The sequence below is a fragment of the Habropoda laboriosa genome, unplaced genomic scaffold (assembly GCF_001263275.1).
Source record: "Habropoda laboriosa isolate 0110345459 unplaced genomic scaffold, ASM126327v1 scaffold106, whole genome shotgun sequence".
Taxonomy (NCBI): domain Eukaryota; kingdom Metazoa; phylum Arthropoda; class Insecta; order Hymenoptera; family Apidae; genus Habropoda; species Habropoda laboriosa.
In genome coordinates this window covers 92-20,314 of record NW_017100224.1, presented here as the reverse complement: position 1 = coordinate 20,314, position 20,223 = coordinate 92, and the positions used below count along the sequence as shown (strand labels likewise).

Genomic DNA, 20,223 nt, shown 5'->3' with positions numbered 1-20,223 from the left:
ATTTTCCGGCTCTCCTATATCACCAGAAGTGTTTCATATTTCTTGGAAATTATCGACAGTTCCATTTCCGTTATGGAGTAGGTATATCGCGTGTAAGGGAAGTCAGTTAAATCAAGCTATTCGAAGGGAGATCGGGTTTTCCAACGTCGAACAGTGTGAATTTTACAGTTTTACATGTATCGAAGGTTCGGCTACCAGCTGTCTCTCAAAATGCAACAAAATCTCGGCGGACGTATTCAAATGAAACATTTATTGCACTTCTGCGAACGATTATTTCGACCAATAAGCAGGACGAAGATTCAAAAATTCGAAGGTATACGAAAAAATATGAGTAAAACTCGCGGAAAATTGTACAGGAAGATACAATGCGTCTTACTACCAAACACCTTACTCCTACTTTAATAGCAAAAATTTCTGGAAAGATAAACATAAAGTAAGCAAAGAAATATTGTATGAAGAAAAATTCTTCTTTTAAATATTAAATGCTGAAATTATAAAAAAAGTTTTCTTTCAACAATTCTGTCTTCCGAAAGGTGGCTTCTACAGCTTCGATGCTCTTCTGCTTCCGAGTCGCAGCGATACGGAAGTCTTTCACGTTTCATTTCACTTCCGCCTTTCACGCACCGTCTGCAATTTTCTTTTCTGAAAGCTCCCTGCTCGCGCTTTACGCGTCTCTGAACTTGCAAGCACTCGAGGCTTCTAATTTTTTAACGTAAGAGCTGCGCTGTAACGATCGTCGCCGCGAGTATCATCCAACATCATTCCTATGCACGTCTACGTAGATAACATATCCATCCTTGAGTAGCACTCGTTCACATCTTTGCATACTTACGTGTGCGCATAGGTACGAAGTTTGTACGTGTCTGAGTTCGGTGAAATTACCGAAATTAATTATGCATCACATTTAACCCTTTCGCGACCAGCGCCGGTTATATCCGGCATCCACTAAATGCTTGACACTGGCTAGCGCCGGTTATATCCGGCATCCACTAAGCGCGTCGCATTGGCTCGCGCCTCGACAACTCAAAGTGAAGATTTATTTTAAAATACAGAACAAGGCCTCAACAACATTCCCTTTATCCGATGCACCCTTCAGTCCTCTGCTGTTCCAACGAAATCCTCTAAGATTTGAAAAAACGCGAGACACTCTTAATGTGTACGGTGTGCACGACGACCCGTTCGTTAGTGGCGTACTAATGGCTCGTTCCGCCGTCGCGAAAGGGTTAATGAATTTATGCAGTAGGTCGTACTTATCATTACGCAATTTTAATCAAGATTTTGCGCAATGATGGGTTAGTCGTTGAGTTATCGTGACTCTGAATTGAGAAACATGAGATTTTTGAAGGTATTTTAGAAATTTTAGGACACTTACGGGATGTGAAACGAACCTAAACAGTCACTATAAAATTATTCAGCCCGGAATCTCGTAATTTCTGCTGATATGTCGTACTAAATCTGGCGAAGAAATGTTACTTAACTCTGACCTCTGCAATCTAAGCATTTTTCGATACGATCGAGCTCTTCTTTTAAAAGGAAAAATTAGTAATGTTCATTAATTTATTTAGTTTTATTTCCTTCGTTAATTTGCTTTAGTTTGATATTAATGAAAATTGAACGGAGTTATGGTGCACGTTACGAATGGCACCAGAGGGTTGCAAATGGTTAAATCACTGTGTTGTAAAAATAAATCTAATGCAACTAATAATATATATAAAAAAGGAAATATTATTAACGTTTTAGTCTAATCGATCAATTTCGCATTAATAATTGCGAAAGTTGCGTTGAGAAATTACTGTGAATTTCTAATTTTCCACCGCTCCTGTGAGTGTCTCCGCGTCAATTCTTGCGAAATTTCTTCTCGACAATATTCGTTAATTATTCAAACGTCCAATGACCGAGAAACAACATGGCCTGCTCTCGTGAAAAATTCTCGAAGAAAGTACAACGAAAACACCTCCGACAAGCCGATATTTTCGATAATAATTACGCTTTGACAGCTTAGGCGGATATTAAGCTTGACGTCTGTAAATTATCGACAGGTTCACAAGAAAGTAACTTCGCAAGCATTTTTCGTTACCTTCGTGTTCGTCCTGCATTAACAAATCACGTTTCAAGTAATTTCCAATGATGTGCCAAACAGACAGCAGCACAATATATTAAGAATGGTTAACGTAGAATTTCTAACGACGAAAATAAGTTAATTACTTATGAATTCCTTGTGTAAGAAACACTCGGAAAACAAAGAACTAATATCTGGATAGTGCGGTATCCCAAAAATAACTTAGTCTTTATTTTTAAACGCTGCTTAAGATTCCCGGCGTCCGTCTTGCTCGACGGTTCTTTCCAGAATGTCCTTTCCGCGTCGTATTCCACGTTGCTCCGAAAAGCCGTTGGAGCCCCCTCGTTCGACTTTCCAGGGAAAGGGCTCGGTTTATGGGACCCTCAGGTACCCGCGCGCTTTCTCTTCCTGGGTGACAAATCCCAGGCCACCACTTTGCCGCCGGAATCTCGCATTTCTTACACTTGTTAGCAATATTTTTTAGGTTAAAATAATACATGTCAGGTTAGTGAGAAGAAAGAAATGAAGGTGTATTAAAATTGTTGTGCCGTCACGCGAGTGATCAGATCGGCACTTTGAGGTGCCGCCTCGGTGGCGTGTGCGATTCGGGCCTTTTTGGACTAACGGTCGGGCGCGCGTCATCGCGGCGTATAAAGACGGCGAACGAGCCGTCGGCGACGCACTAATGTTATATCGTCTGTCGCAGCAAGACATTTGTATCGTTAACAAAAATATTATTTTACATAATATTCATAATATTCAACATATTAATAACGTTAATCAGATTACAATTTGAAACTAACCAAGCCAACCCACACCTCACGAATAAAGCCTTTAGCATCAGTTACGCGTCTATTCTTTCATTTTCCTTACATGTTTCCTTATTGTGTTTTCAAACTGTCTACGCATTGCAGTCCCTTCAAGTTCACTCTAACGAATAAAATTTCCTTTACCAATCGTTACAACACCCCGTCGCGATATCAATTTGCAATATGAATCTACACACATTAAGACACCACCGACTAACGTTCAATCTAACGCGGGTACGCGGAATCATTGAAAGTTCGAAGAGCTGCTGTTACACGTTTCAAGTTACGATGGAACGGAAATAAGGAATCAGCAGGGTATCGCTGCTGTTTCCGGGCTCCCGTTACGAAGTGTATCGATGCAAATGAAACGACACGATGTTGGGAACGTCGAAACGGATAAGGAGTACAGAACAGAATAAATTGTGTGTCTATACCAGACGTAAAACGGTTGATTGCCTTTGGAACGCTGCGTCCCGTCGACGGTTTGCTGTACAGGGTAAATGGGTAACACCCAGGCAGCACCGTTGGCAGCTACGCTCAGAGACTATTGTCGGCAATGAGAGACAATCCGATTAGGTTCGAGGCGATAAAGAACGTGGGACAGATTGGAACGCAGTGTTAACTGTTACGAGCCACTTCTCGGTGTTACGAGACGTTTTACAGTTGCAGAAGTTTCGATACGTTTTATCAATTCGTTCGTAAAGGGGACAAATTCCTTCCTTTAATTTGGCTCGATAATTTTCATTGTTTTTACTGCTCGGTAGGTACACTGTTTTAAACTTTTCCGTTATGGTGTTTGTAAAGGTGAAAATTAGAGTAATGTAATTTTTATTAATTTCTTAGAGAACATATGTGAAGGGAAATATTGTATTAAGGTAAAATTTAGAGTAATGTGATTTTTATCAATTTCTTAGAAAATAGATATAAAGGGAAATATTGTACTTTAAGTATTTTAGGTAATATTATTTTTATTTTAAATTAGCTTTTTCATAGAAACATCTGCAACAGTTGTACTTATACATTAAAATAGCATTATACGATGTAAGATCGAAATTGAAATTATAATTCGACTAATTAATATAAAAAGAATGCCCAGCGTCTAAAATAGATATGTAGAGATATTTACAAGAAACTTGGAGCAATATTAAATTGGAAACGATTGAAAAATTAATTGCCAGAATGACGAAATTGAAATTATGCGAAGCGTTCATACAGGAAGAAAGAGGATTCTTTTGAGGAGAAAACACTCTCTTAAATTTGTAAACTTTATACCAACGTTAAATAGAGACGACTCGTTATAAATCTCACAAAAACTTGCCGTCCAATTTGAACATTCACGAGGATCAAAAGTATCGAAAATATCACTCCTTTTGAAAACCGTATTTCCCGTTTGAATATGGAGTTGCACAAAAACCGGGAGGCCGAAAGGAAAAGAGAAGAAAAATAAAAATTCGCGAAACACTTTAAATGAATATTACATAATCCTCGAAATTCAGTTTCGTGCTTTCGTCAAAAGCTTATGCCACCGCGAGGCATCGAATGAAATATAAATGGCGTCCAGTTGAAAATGGAAAACCTGCCCGAAAGCTATCTTGATGTAACTTCACACTGACGTCGAAAAAAAAAAAAAAAATCGCCGTGACTTTTTAACATGGTTGCTGCTGTAACACGCGAGCTGTTCGCACGAACGCGAACGGTGGCTTGTTCGAACAACGTTTAGAATAGCTCTTCCCGTCAGGTAAATTGTACGTCCGATGCAGCTGCAAAATAGTTGATCGGTTTCCAAATTGTCAAATTTGACAATTCACGAAAGTTGACCTATTTTGAGTTTGATTTAGATTGCTTCTATTCGTATCGTCTTTTCTGTTATGAAAATATAATACGTTTTATCTACGATATTTTTCAACGCCTTCGACAATATCCGATCTAACCTACAATATTTCTACAATATTTTTTAACGCCTTCTGTCATTCAGATTACATTCAAATGGAAGTTCTTAATTGTTTAAAGACACCGAGTGGCTTCTATTGCTAATTGTAAGTCATTTAACCCTCCATAAGAGAACATATTTTTTCACACTCGGTAGGTAAACTGGGTAGTTTGTGCCTAAGTCTAATTTCTTAACTGTTTCAAGCTTTCGATAAATCTGAAAAATTCTGGAATACTTATTAAAGTCTCTGTTACGTTATACAATTGTTCGTTAAGTCACATTTTTGTAACTTTTTTAAATAAGGGAAGTGAAATTTCACTTGGGTCATTAGAGACCCAGATTACCTACGGAGGGTAAATATTCAAAAGTTGTATTACTACTATATATAAGATATAAATTGATGACTCGTGTGAATATTGTTAAAATGGCAGTGATATTTCTTGCGATTCTTGATCAGCGTAGGTAGCAACATTTTTGCACCTATTTGTAGAAGAACTAACGAGTTCATTCGCGACACGAGAATATCCAGAATAATTTTTAAATGCCGATTTACAGTGTATCGACACGCACACGTGTCCGTAAAAACGAACAACGGATCTGAATAGGAATATTTTCGCCTTTCGAGCTTGCTAGTTGCAGCCAGTCGAGTACGAATTCGAATGCGAACGAGTCCCCTTTTGTATTCGTGTCTCAAAAAGCACGAAAGAGATCACCGGTGTGTGACTAGATACGTCGCGTGAAAACCCAAAAAGTGAATTGTATAATGGCGCACGGTGAACAAGAGGAACCTGATAAGAGTCGCTGTTGCTTGCGTTGGTTCCCTTGTATTATCGATTCTACCGCAAATTTGGCCAATTTCCAACACTGTTTAATTTCACATATATACAATTTTTTGAAAAAAAAAAAAGGACTTTTATTCAGAGTTTAGTTTACGCTGCGACGTCGCTATGACATTAATTGAAAAGTAAAAAAATATTGCAATTTCGATTTCGGCAGATATAAAAAATGTTCTTTGCTCTTATGCTTATAACTCTTATTAACTACGCTTGTGACTCCTTTTTAATCAGATTTTAGCTTACGCTGTGACGTCACTGTGACATTAATTGAAAAGTCAAAAAATATTGCAACACTGATTTCTTCAGATGTAAAGAAACGTATGCAAATCATTGGTTTTACAGAAAGTAAAGGAATTTTTTATGGTTATAACTTTCAATTGTCGAGATCAGAAAACGATTTTCGTAACAATAAGTAACTTCGCTCGAATCGTAATAATTGAACACGTTACAGTATCTCTCTTATAAATTCTCTTCTTTACGACTTATTGTTACACAATTTATTAATGCAATTAATTAAGAAGGTAGTTCACTCACCCCGTACAGCAGTTTCGTCGTCAACTTGGAACTTCACGGAATTCGCTCTCCTGGAGAATCTTAGCGTGTGCCACATATCGTCGTTTAAACCTTGCCCAGCAACCAGTATCTGAAACAAAAAGAGACACCGCATTTGTCATTTTTTGTTGGACGTTAAAATAAAACTCGGGTAGAGTAACTTGATTGGATTAATAAATATTATATTTTCACTGAAATTAGACACGTTGATAGCTTGATTAACACCTCGATCGTTTCATCTGCAATAACCTAATGCAAACCCGATGCAACTTCGATTTTCTCGAAAACTAAGCTTCTCAGGAAAAAATTTTATTCTTTATTTTCGGTTTATTTTCACCTCCGGTTTTACCACTCTTTATATAAAACATGTAATAAAAACAATTATCGTGTTAAACGCGTGTTATTCCTTTCTCTCCTAAATATCTATATTTTCTAAAAAAAAAAACGTTTCAGTGCGTGCTCGTGGTTTTCAACGTTCAACATTACAATTCCCCGCACATCCCTTTTAGCATTACAAAATAGGCTACTTTGCGATCAAACGAACGTCAAACATCAAAGTTAGACTAACATCAGCTATACCACCTATTTAATCTGTTAACATTTAACAGCGTTGAAAGAATCATTCTAATCAAACTACCAAACGAAGCGGTATACCTACAGGACAAATTTGGCTAATCAACTACAGGCAACCCTCTTATAACATGGTTAATTAGTACAGTGTTACAGGAGAGTGTAAAATACCAATGCTGTCCAACTGCGACAATAAAAGAAAATTAAACGAGGCAAAAGTTACTCTATTGAACAATTACATTACTACGTCTGAATTTATTAGCAAGAGACTGTCTACCGAGTTAGTTTTTATTAAGATTCACGAATGCGAATTGTGCATCGCTGATAAAGAAGTGGAGAGAACGCTGTTATTATGTACACAAGGGGAATTCTCTGTTAATTTTAATTCACACAGTGTGATGGAAAAGTTTGTGCTATATGAGAAGTGAAAGTGATTAACTCTATAAAATAAAATTTATCAAATTTGCACCAAGCAGGTGCTTTGATACTAAAATTGGAAGAATATCAGAAAGTAGAGTTCACGGAGTTTAAAATCATTTTGGCTTCTGAGTGGCTCGAATGAAGGTTGTCCAAGTTTATTCAACCCTTATGTGTATACCCGGGTACCCTTTTGCATATTTTTTCACTTAAAATATTTGATCTTCCCGGTAAAAGATTTGAATTTCCCGCCAAATCGTTGGTATTCTGCACATTTCCTATCCGTGTTTGCTTCAAGTTTAGAAGTTTGCTATCAGAAAACTACTAAAATTGGACGATAAAGTAGACCACGTGACAATTGACGTAAGGGTTAAATCGTGCTATATGGAAACCGTGTTATTAAAATATCGTGTTACAGGACTGTCGCAATTTTTGCACCGTGTTCTCATAGTTACCGTGACACAGGAGGATTGCCGGTGGTCGTTACTGTTTCAACGAGAAACTGCAGGTCGGAATCTTGGAGAATCACGGTTTCGTTGCCGAAATCGACAGTATTCGATATTCTAGCCAGGCCGCAAGTCTGGAATTTCCGGCTCGATTTTGTGCTTACCGGCCGCCTTGAAATGAGATTGATTGCGTGTTCCAGGATACAACCGTTCAAACCCCGAGGAAATTCGCGCCATTCGCGGCGCAATGAAAACGCTTCGGGCGGAAACGCGCCGATTGAATTACGTCGTGCGGATGCAATAATGGATACTTGAGCGCGAGCAATTAGAACCAAGCGACCGCTCGCCATTAGGGATACACAACGAGCCTACATAGTTTTCGGGGCTGGCGTTTAACGATCTGTCGGGCTGCTAAAGTGAACTGCAAAGATTCTGGATAAAGGGCTTTAAGTGAATTAATAGTTTTTTTTTTTAATCTCTTTAGCGAAAATTCGATTGAACTAATTCGTTCGATTTGGGGAAGAAAAATTGATATTGTTGGATTATTAGGAGAAATGAGTGCTTATGTGCAGTGGTAACAGAAAAAATGATCAACATACTGAGACAGGTTAATATAAACATATATACACTTCGTTCAATTTAAGAATAACCTTGCTCTCGGACCGATTCTCCTCCGTTCTGCGCATAGACGGAGAGCGTAGCAGAGGGTAAGACGGAGAAAACCGTAGGCGGTTAAGTGGGGGGTTTGGACGTTCTATACATATATACATCGTTCAAAATAAGAGTAACCTCGCTCTCGGACCAATTTTCCTCCGTTCTGCGCATAGACGGAGAGCGTAGCAGAGGGTAAGACGGAGAAAAACGTAGGTGGTTAAGTGGAGGTTCTAGTGGTTCCAGCCCTGCCTTAGGCACGTCTCATGTCCGAAACGAGGTTACTCTTAAATTGAACGAAGTGTAGAAGAATGACATAGTAATCATCTGTTTAGTATGGGTGGACGCTGATATGCTTTTATTTTCCTTCGACGTGCCTTCCTCGCGTATGAAAATAAAGAATAGTTTATAATTGAAATATCACCTTTTAATTTATTGCCTAAATCCAATAGATATTATACTTTTTGTTGTATTTCGTACGTATATGTTTATAACGAAATGTGAAATATTAAGAAAATTGTAGAGATTTGTGAGATTTGTGTAGAGAGAGGGCGATCCTGATCCTAGGGATTTTCCCAATCGGGCATCGATCGATATCGATGTACCCGGTCTAGTAGAGCGGGGGGATCTATGTTCTTCTCGGTGAAATAAAAGATAATGCGTATTAAATAAATACGCCTTATCAAATAAATAGTGTTTAAGTTAGTATTATACGTGTAACGATAAGATTATTATATCCTTTCCGCTGACACGACGACAAAGGAAGAAACAGGGACCGTAGAAGAGAACAACGTTCTCTGCATAACATTTCTAAGCAACAAGAGGAAATCTTACATCCTTTTGCGTTCCGAATGCATATATCCAGGTGCACACATAATATCAAGAAAAACTGCAAATGGTACATATAATCACAAATTACTACCATCCCCTTGATTCATGAATATTAATTCATAGAAAAAAAAAGAAGTTTCCTACTGTCCTAGATAAGTATATTCTCAGATGAAATCAAATTGCGTATCTTCAAAGGACGGTCGATAATTTCGTGGAAACAGGACTTTCTAGAAAAATGATCATACTCGAAAAGGGTAAAGAAATTTTCGCTGCACGAAGGTGTGATGATTAACGCAAATCTACCTTCGGTTCCGTGTGTATTTTCATAACGCGAGAGAGCACGCGAAATGTATGCGCGACCCCGTTATTCAAGGCTCGCGTAACGATCTCGGTACATGTATAGTTAACCGTGCCCGGAGTATGGTAGCATCGATAAACTAACAACACACGGCGCCTCTCGTTTGGTTAAACCACCATAAATCCGGGCAACTCGTCACTATCTGCTAACTGGTTTGGTCCACGCCTGCCAGCCGCGATATTCATCTATCACGTGGCACCTGACACACGTTTGTCACCTGACGTCACCTTTGCACCACCAGCTATCGCTCGCGTTCGCCTCTGTGAAATTTAAGCGTTATTTTCAATCGGCACCGGTGACGAGCTTTCAATTGCCGACGTTTACGATAGTCTCCGGTGAGATTCATTATGATTTTCATACGATTCGTGCGCTTTCTTTTTTTTTTCGTCGTTCCTTGAAACGAGGATAATCCATCGCTAAGTTCTTCTCAACCCTTTGGATTCCTCTGTCGAGTGTGTCACTTTGGGTTTATTCACAGGTACGAATGAAGTAATTTTTAAATTGCCAGCTTAAATATGTAATATATTTTGCAATATCTTTTTTACCTCGATGAGCAATAGGTGCACATACACTGCCGCTCATGGAAGTATGGACACTTTGCCAAAGGAGGATTTTTTGATGAAAAGAAAATTTAATTTTAGAAGTCCTTAATTCGTTTCGTTCGTATTCGTTAATTTTATGTTTATCAAACAAAGAACTGACCAAAAATAAAATTATTCTGTATTAAGCAACTTCTGCATTTAGTTTTTCTTTTAATTCTTAAGTGTCCATACTTCCATGAGCGGTAGTGTATATATGACCGTTAATGCTCAATAATAATCATGATCCAGGCCGTGAAAGCCTTAAATCTTGAAATTAGTAAACATCGAAACTCTTCACCAACCTTTCCTTTCAAAGCCATCCGACTGGTTGAAAAATGGTACTCGATATAACGCAACACAATTCCGAACCTTTTATCCAACACACACACTCTACAAATGTACAGAATTTTTCGTTCCATTCAAAGTCGAAGTTTTATCACGGTCGAGTCGCAAAAAGGACACGCAAAATCTTGACTGGAATAACGAAGACTTGGCGTGGAAATGTAACGTCGGCTGGCCACGCCTGGCAGGGAAGGTTCGCAAGGTGACGCGAAAAAGCACTCTTACCAGCGAGAGCCAAGTGAAATTACATAGAAAGTCTATCAGTAGGCGGATATTACGGTTCCCCTGGGAGAACTTTATCGCCGACTCACACTCGGTTAATCGCGCGCCTCTACCATCACCTACGAATCAATCCGGCAATTAAAGGTCGTTTTGTCGCGGTGCTTCAGCTCGATCGGGCTTTATCGAATTCATCGGGAACGTGATTGAACTCAGCTCAGTCCAGGAAATCGCAGCTGCATAAAGTGTTCAATTGTGCCGCGCTGCGCGATACCGTTTATCGATTGTCGAATGGCGCGCGCGGTCCTTTTGCCTCGCTCCAACTGCCAGGGATGTTTGGCTAGAGCGTTATTAAAGATATCATTAAGACACCTGCTGTCCGATGAACAATTTCATTTAATCGAGATCGGGCGAAATACGTGGTAAAGTTGAATCTACGCTGTACAGGGTGTATCTAGTATTTGGGCTGAGTTACAACTGGGTTGTTATTGAAGATAGAGAGAAATTGTAGGAAAACAACTGTTCGGGCGTACCGACGACCGTACAATACATCGGCCTTTTCCATAGAAACAGTATTTGTAAAGAGAAGTCTTAACTGGTATGGCCCGTCAATTGTTTTATTACAGTAAAAATTTCGAAGACTCTACACCCGGACACCACATGCGTCAAGACCATAAAACAGACCCTCGACACCAGTAATCCTATGTACACAGCAATATGACAAATCTATGTAACAACAATTTCCACACCATCAGGCAGACACTCCTCAAGCATCCCGAAAAACCAATCACCACACACTTCCACCACCTCCTACACGTTCGAATGAAAAAACCAATGAAAAAACACACCTAGTTGATAAAAGAGCGAACACAAAAGAGCGCACACTACAATTATCGCGCGACTTTAGTGGAACTCTCCGGACATTAGTTTATCGGGAGAGAAAAATGTAAAAAAATCCTCAACAATCCTAAACAAGATCTGGCGAAATACGTATAAAGCTGAGTCTACGCTATACAGGGTGTATTTAGTAACTGGGTTGTATTGAAGATAGAGAGAAATTGTAGAGGATCAACTGAACAATGTGATGAAAAGTGCAAGGAAATGTTCAGAATGCAAACGTTTGAACATTTACTGTAGATGCTGGGAAAAGAGATATATATTTCGAAAAGTATGGAGTACCTTAATACTTTTTTATTCAGAATAGCACGAGGAATCGATTGGTATAAAAAAATCATAGAGTAGCGTTCAAAAAACGAGTGTAATTGCACTTTGCATCTGCACCGATGCACTTCCGTGAAAAGTCGCAGGGTAACACAGCTTGTTAAACCATGCAAAACTTTCCTCTACAATTTTTTTCTATCTTCAGTAATATTCCCAGGCGAGGTGATAGACCTCGGAATGAGGTAAGTGTCTTCATCGATTCTAAAAGGGAGTCGGAATGACGCGTGAGCCACTCTGAAGGCAAAACGATTAATTCCACTTTTTGAAATTCTTCCAATTTTATTTATTCTTTATAAGTAAAACTTTAATAAATTTAATTTGACGGAGTTAGCCCCTTTGGCTTCTGAGTGGTCCATGTATTGGTTTCGTGCGGAAATTCCGGGTTTGTGAGATAGGTGACAATAAATATAGGAATTTTGACCACTTAAACTGACTTAAAACTAACTAAATGACGTCTTGGGGGTCATGTTAGGTATTCCCTTGATGGTTGATGTCGATACTTCTGGGATACTTGTCAGAGTCTCTACTTTTTTCAATAAAAAAAAATATTCATTCCGAAGAAATACCAGAGTGAAATTTGGCTTGGGTCATTAATGACCCAGGTTACCAACAGAGGGTCAAACGTGTATCTTGTACTTTGGTAGAATAAAAAGAAGACAATTGTTAACTTACAAAGTATTATCACATAATGTTTCGTATTCTTAACCCTTTCATTGCTATTGGCGCCCATAGGCGTTTCGAAAATTTGCTCGCACTGTATTGTTGAAACTTTTCGGTGCATTTTCACCTTAATTTAATACTTAATTTTATTCTTTATGCACTTTCACCTTAATTTATGAGCCGAATTTTAACACGACGTGGCTAAAACAACAAATTCTACAGCCGTGGATAAAAATTTACCGTCTGTCACACACGTTACGCGTTAAATCTGCCGCATCGAAAGGGTTAACGCTCGCATCGAGCACAAAATAATCAGCAAATGTGAAAATATCCAGCCAAAATCAAAGTGTACCATACTTTTCATCGGCACAAAGGCGTTCGGTCTACCGTTTAGGTGAGAATTACCGTGATCGAAGTGGAGGAAATATCTCTATCGAACGTCGAAGTCTTCTAAAAGCTCGTGAAACTAACGTCTTCTCTTCGCCTTATCGCGTTCATTCCTCGATTGCTTCTCCCTCTGACTATCCACCGATGTAGAAATTCTTCTTCCTTCTCTAACCAGAGAGGAAATCGGAACGATTCCGGCTCGCAAGGTAGGAGAAAGAAAAAAAGAAAAGGGGGTAAGAGACGCGTCAACATAGCTGGCTAGCTGGCTCGGTCTCTCCTCGATCAGCGACAAAAGGGAGAAATGAGGAATCACGCGGAGAAGTCGAGAGAGAGCAAGAGAGAGAAACACAGCGAGGGTGTAAAAAAGAGAGAAAACAGGAGTCATTGGTAAGAGAGAAAATGAGGAATCACGCGAACAAGTCAAGAGTGAGCGAGGGAAACAGAAACAGAGCGAGAGAGAGAGAGAAAATTTTCTCGGAAATTGATCAGGGGATTGTAAATATTTGACGAACCGGGGCCAAACTTTAATTAAAATTCGCTATTTAAATATTCGATCGTCTACAAAGAAAGCTTTCCGCAAAAAATCAGATTCCGCCATGCTCCCCACACGGTAATTTGCATCGCTTCTGTGCGTCAACTAATCATTCTTTTGTTTCTCTTCCTCTCTTTTTTTTTGTTCTTTTATTCTGATACGTTTCTGTCGGTCTGTATTTTTTTTTTTAACAAATCCATTTTTAGAACTGTGTCGCGATTACTATTGTCATATCGCAATCTTTTCGCGACATGTAGGACAAGGAGAAGTGCAAAAGCATCGATACTTTTTCTTCCTTTCAAATCTGTCTGTACTTTATACTTGGTTTATAATAATTATTGCGGCAGAAAGTCTAAATATTGTATATTTTCTCCCTCCCTTGGGGGAACGCCCCAAATATTTGCGTGGGTCGCCGGGGCTGCAGGGCTGTCGGGCGGGGTCCCAGCAGCCCATTGCATGCGGCCCGCGGTGGGGGCGTCGCCGGTGTGGTCCCGGCGACGCCTCGGCGGTGGTGAGGGGGTCCAGTTGACCCCCTCCGAGGTGGCGCCCCTCCCTTCGCGAACGACATGAGGGAGGGGCCGGGCGTGGACTGGGCCCGGTGGCGTTCGTTTCGAGATCCCGGGCCCACCCTGCAACGCCGAGGAAGGGCCACCGTGGGAGTTTTAGCCGGTATGAGTCTATGAGGATTTCCCCCACGCAAAAAAACCTAAGGAGTTGTGGTGGGAGGACTCCTCGCCTTTTGTTTATATTACACATTCTGCGTGTTCGTACCAATCATTTCGTACCAAAAAACCATCGCTGGAGTTGTGGTGGGAGGTCTCTTCGAGCGTGATCATCTCAGTCGCATAGTGGGGGAACCTCGGTAGGGGAAATTTGCTCGTGAGAAGGAAGCAGCTCTGATGTATAACTTTCACTACGAAGGAAAAAAATTCATAAGAATCACCCATTTTTCGTACACTTTCCAACGAATACACCCTTTCAAGTAAGGTTTCCTACTACTGTATTCCGTTTTTTCGTCGTTATTTTAAAAATAGTTGACAATTTTTTCGAGTATATCTGTTAATGGAACAGGCTCACGTTACTAAATGCCAATCAAAACTACAGTGATCTGTTTATTATCTAGATAATGGGGTCGCCTAATTAGCTTGAACAACATCACACATATCATTCGTGACATACATATGTACGTGCATACACGCGTATAATTGGAATAATGGAAGATCAGTTCGTGATTCGATTTGTTTACATCATTGACTGGGTTCATATTGTTTCCATCGTGCATTCGATGCTAAATGACACGTCTATTCATACTGTTTAGGTTGTACCAATACAAATACGTTACCTTCTTGTTATATCCTCTATTCTACACCGATCGAATACACAATCAAAATTAAACGATGAATATTAAATACTTTACATATGTACACCTCGTTAGAATTTATTTAACGTCGTGCAACTTCAACAGAGAAGGTAGTAAATAAATAATATTATGTTGGTTTATTTAGAAACACGATACATTTACTGTTAGTATGAAGAAAAATGATTTACATTCATTTGGCAGCAATTAAACTGAGGAAAGAGAATAATGTAAGAGTAATTCAAGAATTCAGAAAAATGTTTACAAGCAAGTTAGTTTCTTGTTTGCAAGCAAGTAGAAAAAAACCTTACTCAAAATATTTTTTTATTGGTTATATTTATTTGGTTAATTATTAACAAATAAATGTAAATTATTCATCTTTGTCCTAATAGTAAACGTTACGTTTCTGAATGAAACAGCATAAATATTATTTACGTACAACATTCTCTGTGAAAATTATACAACAGAAGATAAATTTTAATGAGGAGTACAGAGACTGTTTCAATTGAAAACTGTACATAATTTTGTGAATTTCAGGTGTCGTTATAGATCCCTTCACTCAACATTACTTATTCCACAATTAACAAATTATTTCCAATAATTTATTCCATACTTATCAGTAATTTATAATTATTCATTTTCAAAATTGTATACATTTAATTTCAATAAATGAATATATCAATTATACTCAAAATTGCTAAGAATTCTCGTAACCCAGAAGCGCATTTATACTTTCATTAACTTATTTAATAAAATAATTACTCATATTTGGCGTTTCAGTTTTCACCGGCCTCTTGTCTTTATATTACGAATTCAATATTTAAAAGTAACTATGCTGCTTTTTATATCGTTGTTTGTGAGTAGTGACGTTTTAAAATGTGGCTCCAGCCTGTGTCTAACGCACCTTACAGTAAATACGGTCCTGTTGCAAACCCATCAACATCGATATCACTAACAAATGTTGCATCCTAAAATTTCGTACCAAAAACATATTTTCCAGAAAATCGCATAGTTTGTCCCAGATGTCCCATCCCCTATCGATTGTTCCGCGCAGATCAAATGAATTTCTGAATACACCCTCTAAGCCCTGGTCCTCTTCGTTTACCTTCGATCATGCCGAGCATTCCGCCTCTATATATGCAATCAGCTAGTGTGTAGGTATGTGCAACCAATTTTGCAATCGCGATGTTTCCAGTCGACCGATCAATAAATCGTTGTGCTATTTCGAGGCTGGAGAGACGATTCGTTCATTATTCGATGCATAATGCAAATTCGTTAACTCTCCAACCCCTTTCAGTCTCACCCATCCCTGTTTCCTTTATCTTTTAATTACAGCCAGTTTCGTGGTACACTTGTTCAGCTGCAATCACGTGAAAAAATTCCTCGTAATAGGGCAGTTGGAAAATGTACGATGTGAAATTATACACCGCGGTGTATTTAGCGAATAAGAAAATAGCTTCCGTTGCATCTTTAGAGGGAATTGTGATTTTTCAATTTTCACAATTATTAGATTTCAATGCAATTTGTTATATTTTATTGTATTTCGATGTAAAGAGGAAATCACTGAGCAGTTAACCCTTTCGTGAACAATGGGACACACGTGTCCCATTTGGGCAGAAAAATTTATCGCAATTTAGTATCCATTACAGACACGGTGATTATCAAAGTGACCTAAGTCATATATTTTTCGTTTCGAGGTATACTTAATATTTAGAATTTTTCTCTTGAGTGTATTAAAAAATTTGTTTCTATCGTGTAATAAAATATTTCACAAAATCCTCGCTTTTATAGTAAAACTCGTTTCTATGAAAAGATCGACGGGACACAGGGTAAGTGATGAATTCAAATTTTTTAAAATTTTTCAATTAGACCACTTTCATTGGTACAAATAAGAGATTCCTTAACCCTTTCGCTGCGGCAGGTTTTCAATCGGTGTCGCAAAATCTTTTCTCTTGAACTTCAAAAATTTTAAATAATTTTTAAATTTATCATTTCATTAAATTCGATGGAAATGTGTAAAAGGTAAAAATTAAGTATTAAATTAAGGCGAAAGTGCGCCAACGGCACACTACGTGGAAATTTTCAGGGTTAAAAAAGGAATTTGGTCACGAAAGGGTTAATACAATACATCAGATTGCATTGTTAAAATTTGGATACAAGACTCCTATTTTTGCTAAAATTAACATTCTTCTTAAATTTTCAACATTTTCATTCTGTGATAATTATTCACGAGAACTTTAATGCACGCAATTAAAGATTTCACGATCGAAGATTTTTAACGAAGAAACGATCGATAATTACAAATACCAAATACACCGAGTTGAACTTTGCATTTCAATACATATACATATCCACGTTGATTATTCGAAATTTTCCTCCAGGTCCTTTCTCAATTCCGTTTCGAAATTTATATCGCAAGTGCGGTAATTCCACTCAACGTTAATTAATTCGACCCGTTTAATTGGCAGATAATGTTCACCCACTGACCTGATTTTCACTTCCACTTGCTTACCAATGGGACAACTCCAAATCTATATACACGTATGTATGTATGCGTGTACATAGACGGTGTAAACCTGTAATTTCACTGTTTGTGCAGTTTGCGTCGTTATTAATACATCGACATTTTCACTCTTTGATCTTCATTGATCTGTGAAAAGATCTATGATGAACAGTTCAGTAAAACCACGTTTACTTATAATTCCGTTAAAGATTACATAGTCGATGATTTTTTAATTGCAATTCTATATATATATTTTTTTTCTTCTTCTCCCTTTTGTAAATCACGAAGCGAGAGAGCGTTATTCTTAATTGGCGTTGAAGGTTTCCTTGATACTTACATTTAGAAGACAATTCGAGCGTACTTGGACTAATTAAAATGTTCATTAGCGCATCAGTTATTCCGTTCAATTATCGAGACCGTGTAGAGGCCGAGATTGAAACATAAACGTAAATTACAGCTTCCTCTAATCGTACGAGGTTGTATGCTGGAGCTTCAACTAGTTTCCATTCAAAATGGGAATGTGTACGCTCGCACCTCCATTCCGAACTCGATTTTCATCAACAAACCTGTTCGTTAGCAGTATTAGAAAAAAGATATCCAAGAAGGTGAAAGAAAAATGACGGAAAAATTCGCGTAATTAAAATAGTTTTCGTTAAAAATTACTTAATACTTTTTATTATTATTATTAAATAATTTTCGTTAAAAATTATTTATTACTTCTTCTTCTTATTATTATTAAATAATTTTCGTTAAAAATTCTTTTCATTCATAATATTTCAATTTTACATACACACTTATTGTTACTTCTTAACTGCGCTATCATTTTACTACGCAATTTTTCACGCAATTATTTTTGAATTACGAAGAAAGTGGAATAATTAAAATTTATGTGTTATTTATCCACAATGATAATATAATTAAAAATTAACAGCTGTTCGATAAATGACCTACCGTGTTTCAAGCACTTGTGAAGCAACGACGAGTTAACAGGTTAATATTAACACTTTACCGACCGGTAGCCTATTAATCGGCTTTTTGCCGCCAACACTTACCGACCGGTAGCCTATTAATCCATTTTTTTTTTCGCCGACGCTTACCGACCGGTAGCCTATTAACCGGTCAAAGTTTGATTTAATATTTCTACAGGTATAAGAAAAAGCGCGTATATTCCCCGCGCAATAGCCTAGAGTCTAAGCAGAGCCGGTGTCACCGATGTATCTGTGGCCGAGTGACCGGTCGAAAGTGCGTAGAATGTTCAACCGCTACCGGTCGGTAAAGTGTTAATACCGGTCGGTATTAGGGCAACGCCTAATGTCTTTTTCCTACGAGTGCTGTCCGCCAAAGAACTCAAACCTTCGCCATGAATTATGAATACGCGCCGCTCCATCGGCCACGTCTATTTTCGTTCGATTTGAATTTTTACAGCCAATTTATTCTGTCACGGAAAAACGAGCCGAATGAATCGATGAATTATGATCGCGCTGGGGGATGAGCAACGTCGTTCGAATTTTCATGCGTTATCGCGTTCCGTGGGGCTCGTGGATTTCAATTTACCTGCAGCGACAGACTCATGCGCTGTTGTTAAGGATACACGCGAACAATTTTCATGGAAGAATTTATAATCCCACATCACCTGCAGCTACTTCGTTGCATCTATTTCGCAATTTTTTTAAACGTACCTACCTATATAGTTTTTTTCTTCTTTTAGATTCAGATGCTTTGAAAGCTGACGATTTGCGAATTTATCGAATTATTTCTAACATTTGATTGCTGTACTTTATTTCGTTGGTGACTGATACTTCGTACTCTTGAGGGAAGACAATTAGAAAAGAGACGCAAAGTGCTGTTGTACGCACCCTGCTCTAAAATTTATCACGCACAACGTTAATTATTAAAAAAAGGCACGCGTATTTTTTGATCGCGAATACAACTATATTCGAAGCGTAAAAAATATACGCGTTCTTTACCGCACTTCATATCGCGACTGTGAAAAGGGTAAGAAACGGGCACAGGTCGCGTAAAAAGGGTAAAAGGTAACAATATTCTTCCAGAGTGTTCCACTTTGTTACTCTTATATAACGGTCACTGCATATTACGGCATTCTCAGATTTCTAACGAGGCTAGCTAGAGAACAGCGAAGAAACGACGGTGCATTTCTCCACGAAAACGGTATTATTAACCAAACACGTTGTAAGTCCCGAGTTTGTAGAAGTTCGCGAAGAAATCCAGTGCAGCGTTCTTCTTATTGCAATTTCGTCAAACTTTCGGGAACGTAATTTACCGGCAACATACGCGAGATTTTCCAAAGCACGACGGAAACAATCGACTCACCTTCTCCTTGTCGCCGATGTGGATCAGCATCTTCGCTTTGCCTTCCTCGAGGTAGATTTGCAGTCGATCTGGACTGTTTTCCAAACTCGTGGATAAGAGGAGGCCACGCGGCCTGGTTGTTTTGAAGCGAACAACGATCTCTTCGGCTTGGGTCTTGGAATCCTCTGGCATCAGCGCCGTCATTTGCTGCGTTCCGTTCAAGTGCAACGTCGATGCATCTAGAGAAGAGTAGAAAGAAAGGTTAACGCGGATCGTGTCCTACGCCGCCGTACCGTTTTACAATAAATCAAGTTTACTTATTTCGATATGAACTGTTCTGCTGATAACAATTACATTTGTCCCGTGACTTATGGACGGGGGTGTATGTGAAAGAACTAATTATCGGGTAGTTTGTCTTTCTCGGGGTGTTCTTGCGTTTTTAGAATAATTTCGTGGTATTTATTACGTTGATGCTCCAGCTGAAAGGGATAGTACACAATTCATCGATTATTAAATTTCTACGTTATCTCGTTAAAACATTTCACACTCTGTATATAATGATCTTAGTTTTTTGTTACAATTTTGTTCATTTGTATTTGTAAACGAAAATTGCTAGATAGGTGGTGAATCTTTTGTTACACTTTCAGAAGAA

General features: G+C 38.5%; 1 protein-coding gene across 1 annotated transcript in view; it reads right to left on the bottom strand.

The window, feature by feature from the left end:
* The window catches only part of LOC108571052 (neurexin-3-like), a gene marked incomplete at its 5' end in the record, with an annotated part of 121,755 nt that extends 101,945 nt beyond the window's left edge, over positions 1–19,810 (bottom strand). The window contains 2 exons of the mRNA XM_017933022.1: positions 6,169–6,277; positions 19,593–19,810. Of these exons, the coding sequence (XP_017788511.1) occupies positions 6,169–6,277; positions 19,593–19,810 (327 nt within the window). The remainder of the gene's footprint in view (positions 1–6,168; positions 6,278–19,592) is intronic.
* Positions 19,811–20,223: the final 413 nt, after the last annotated feature.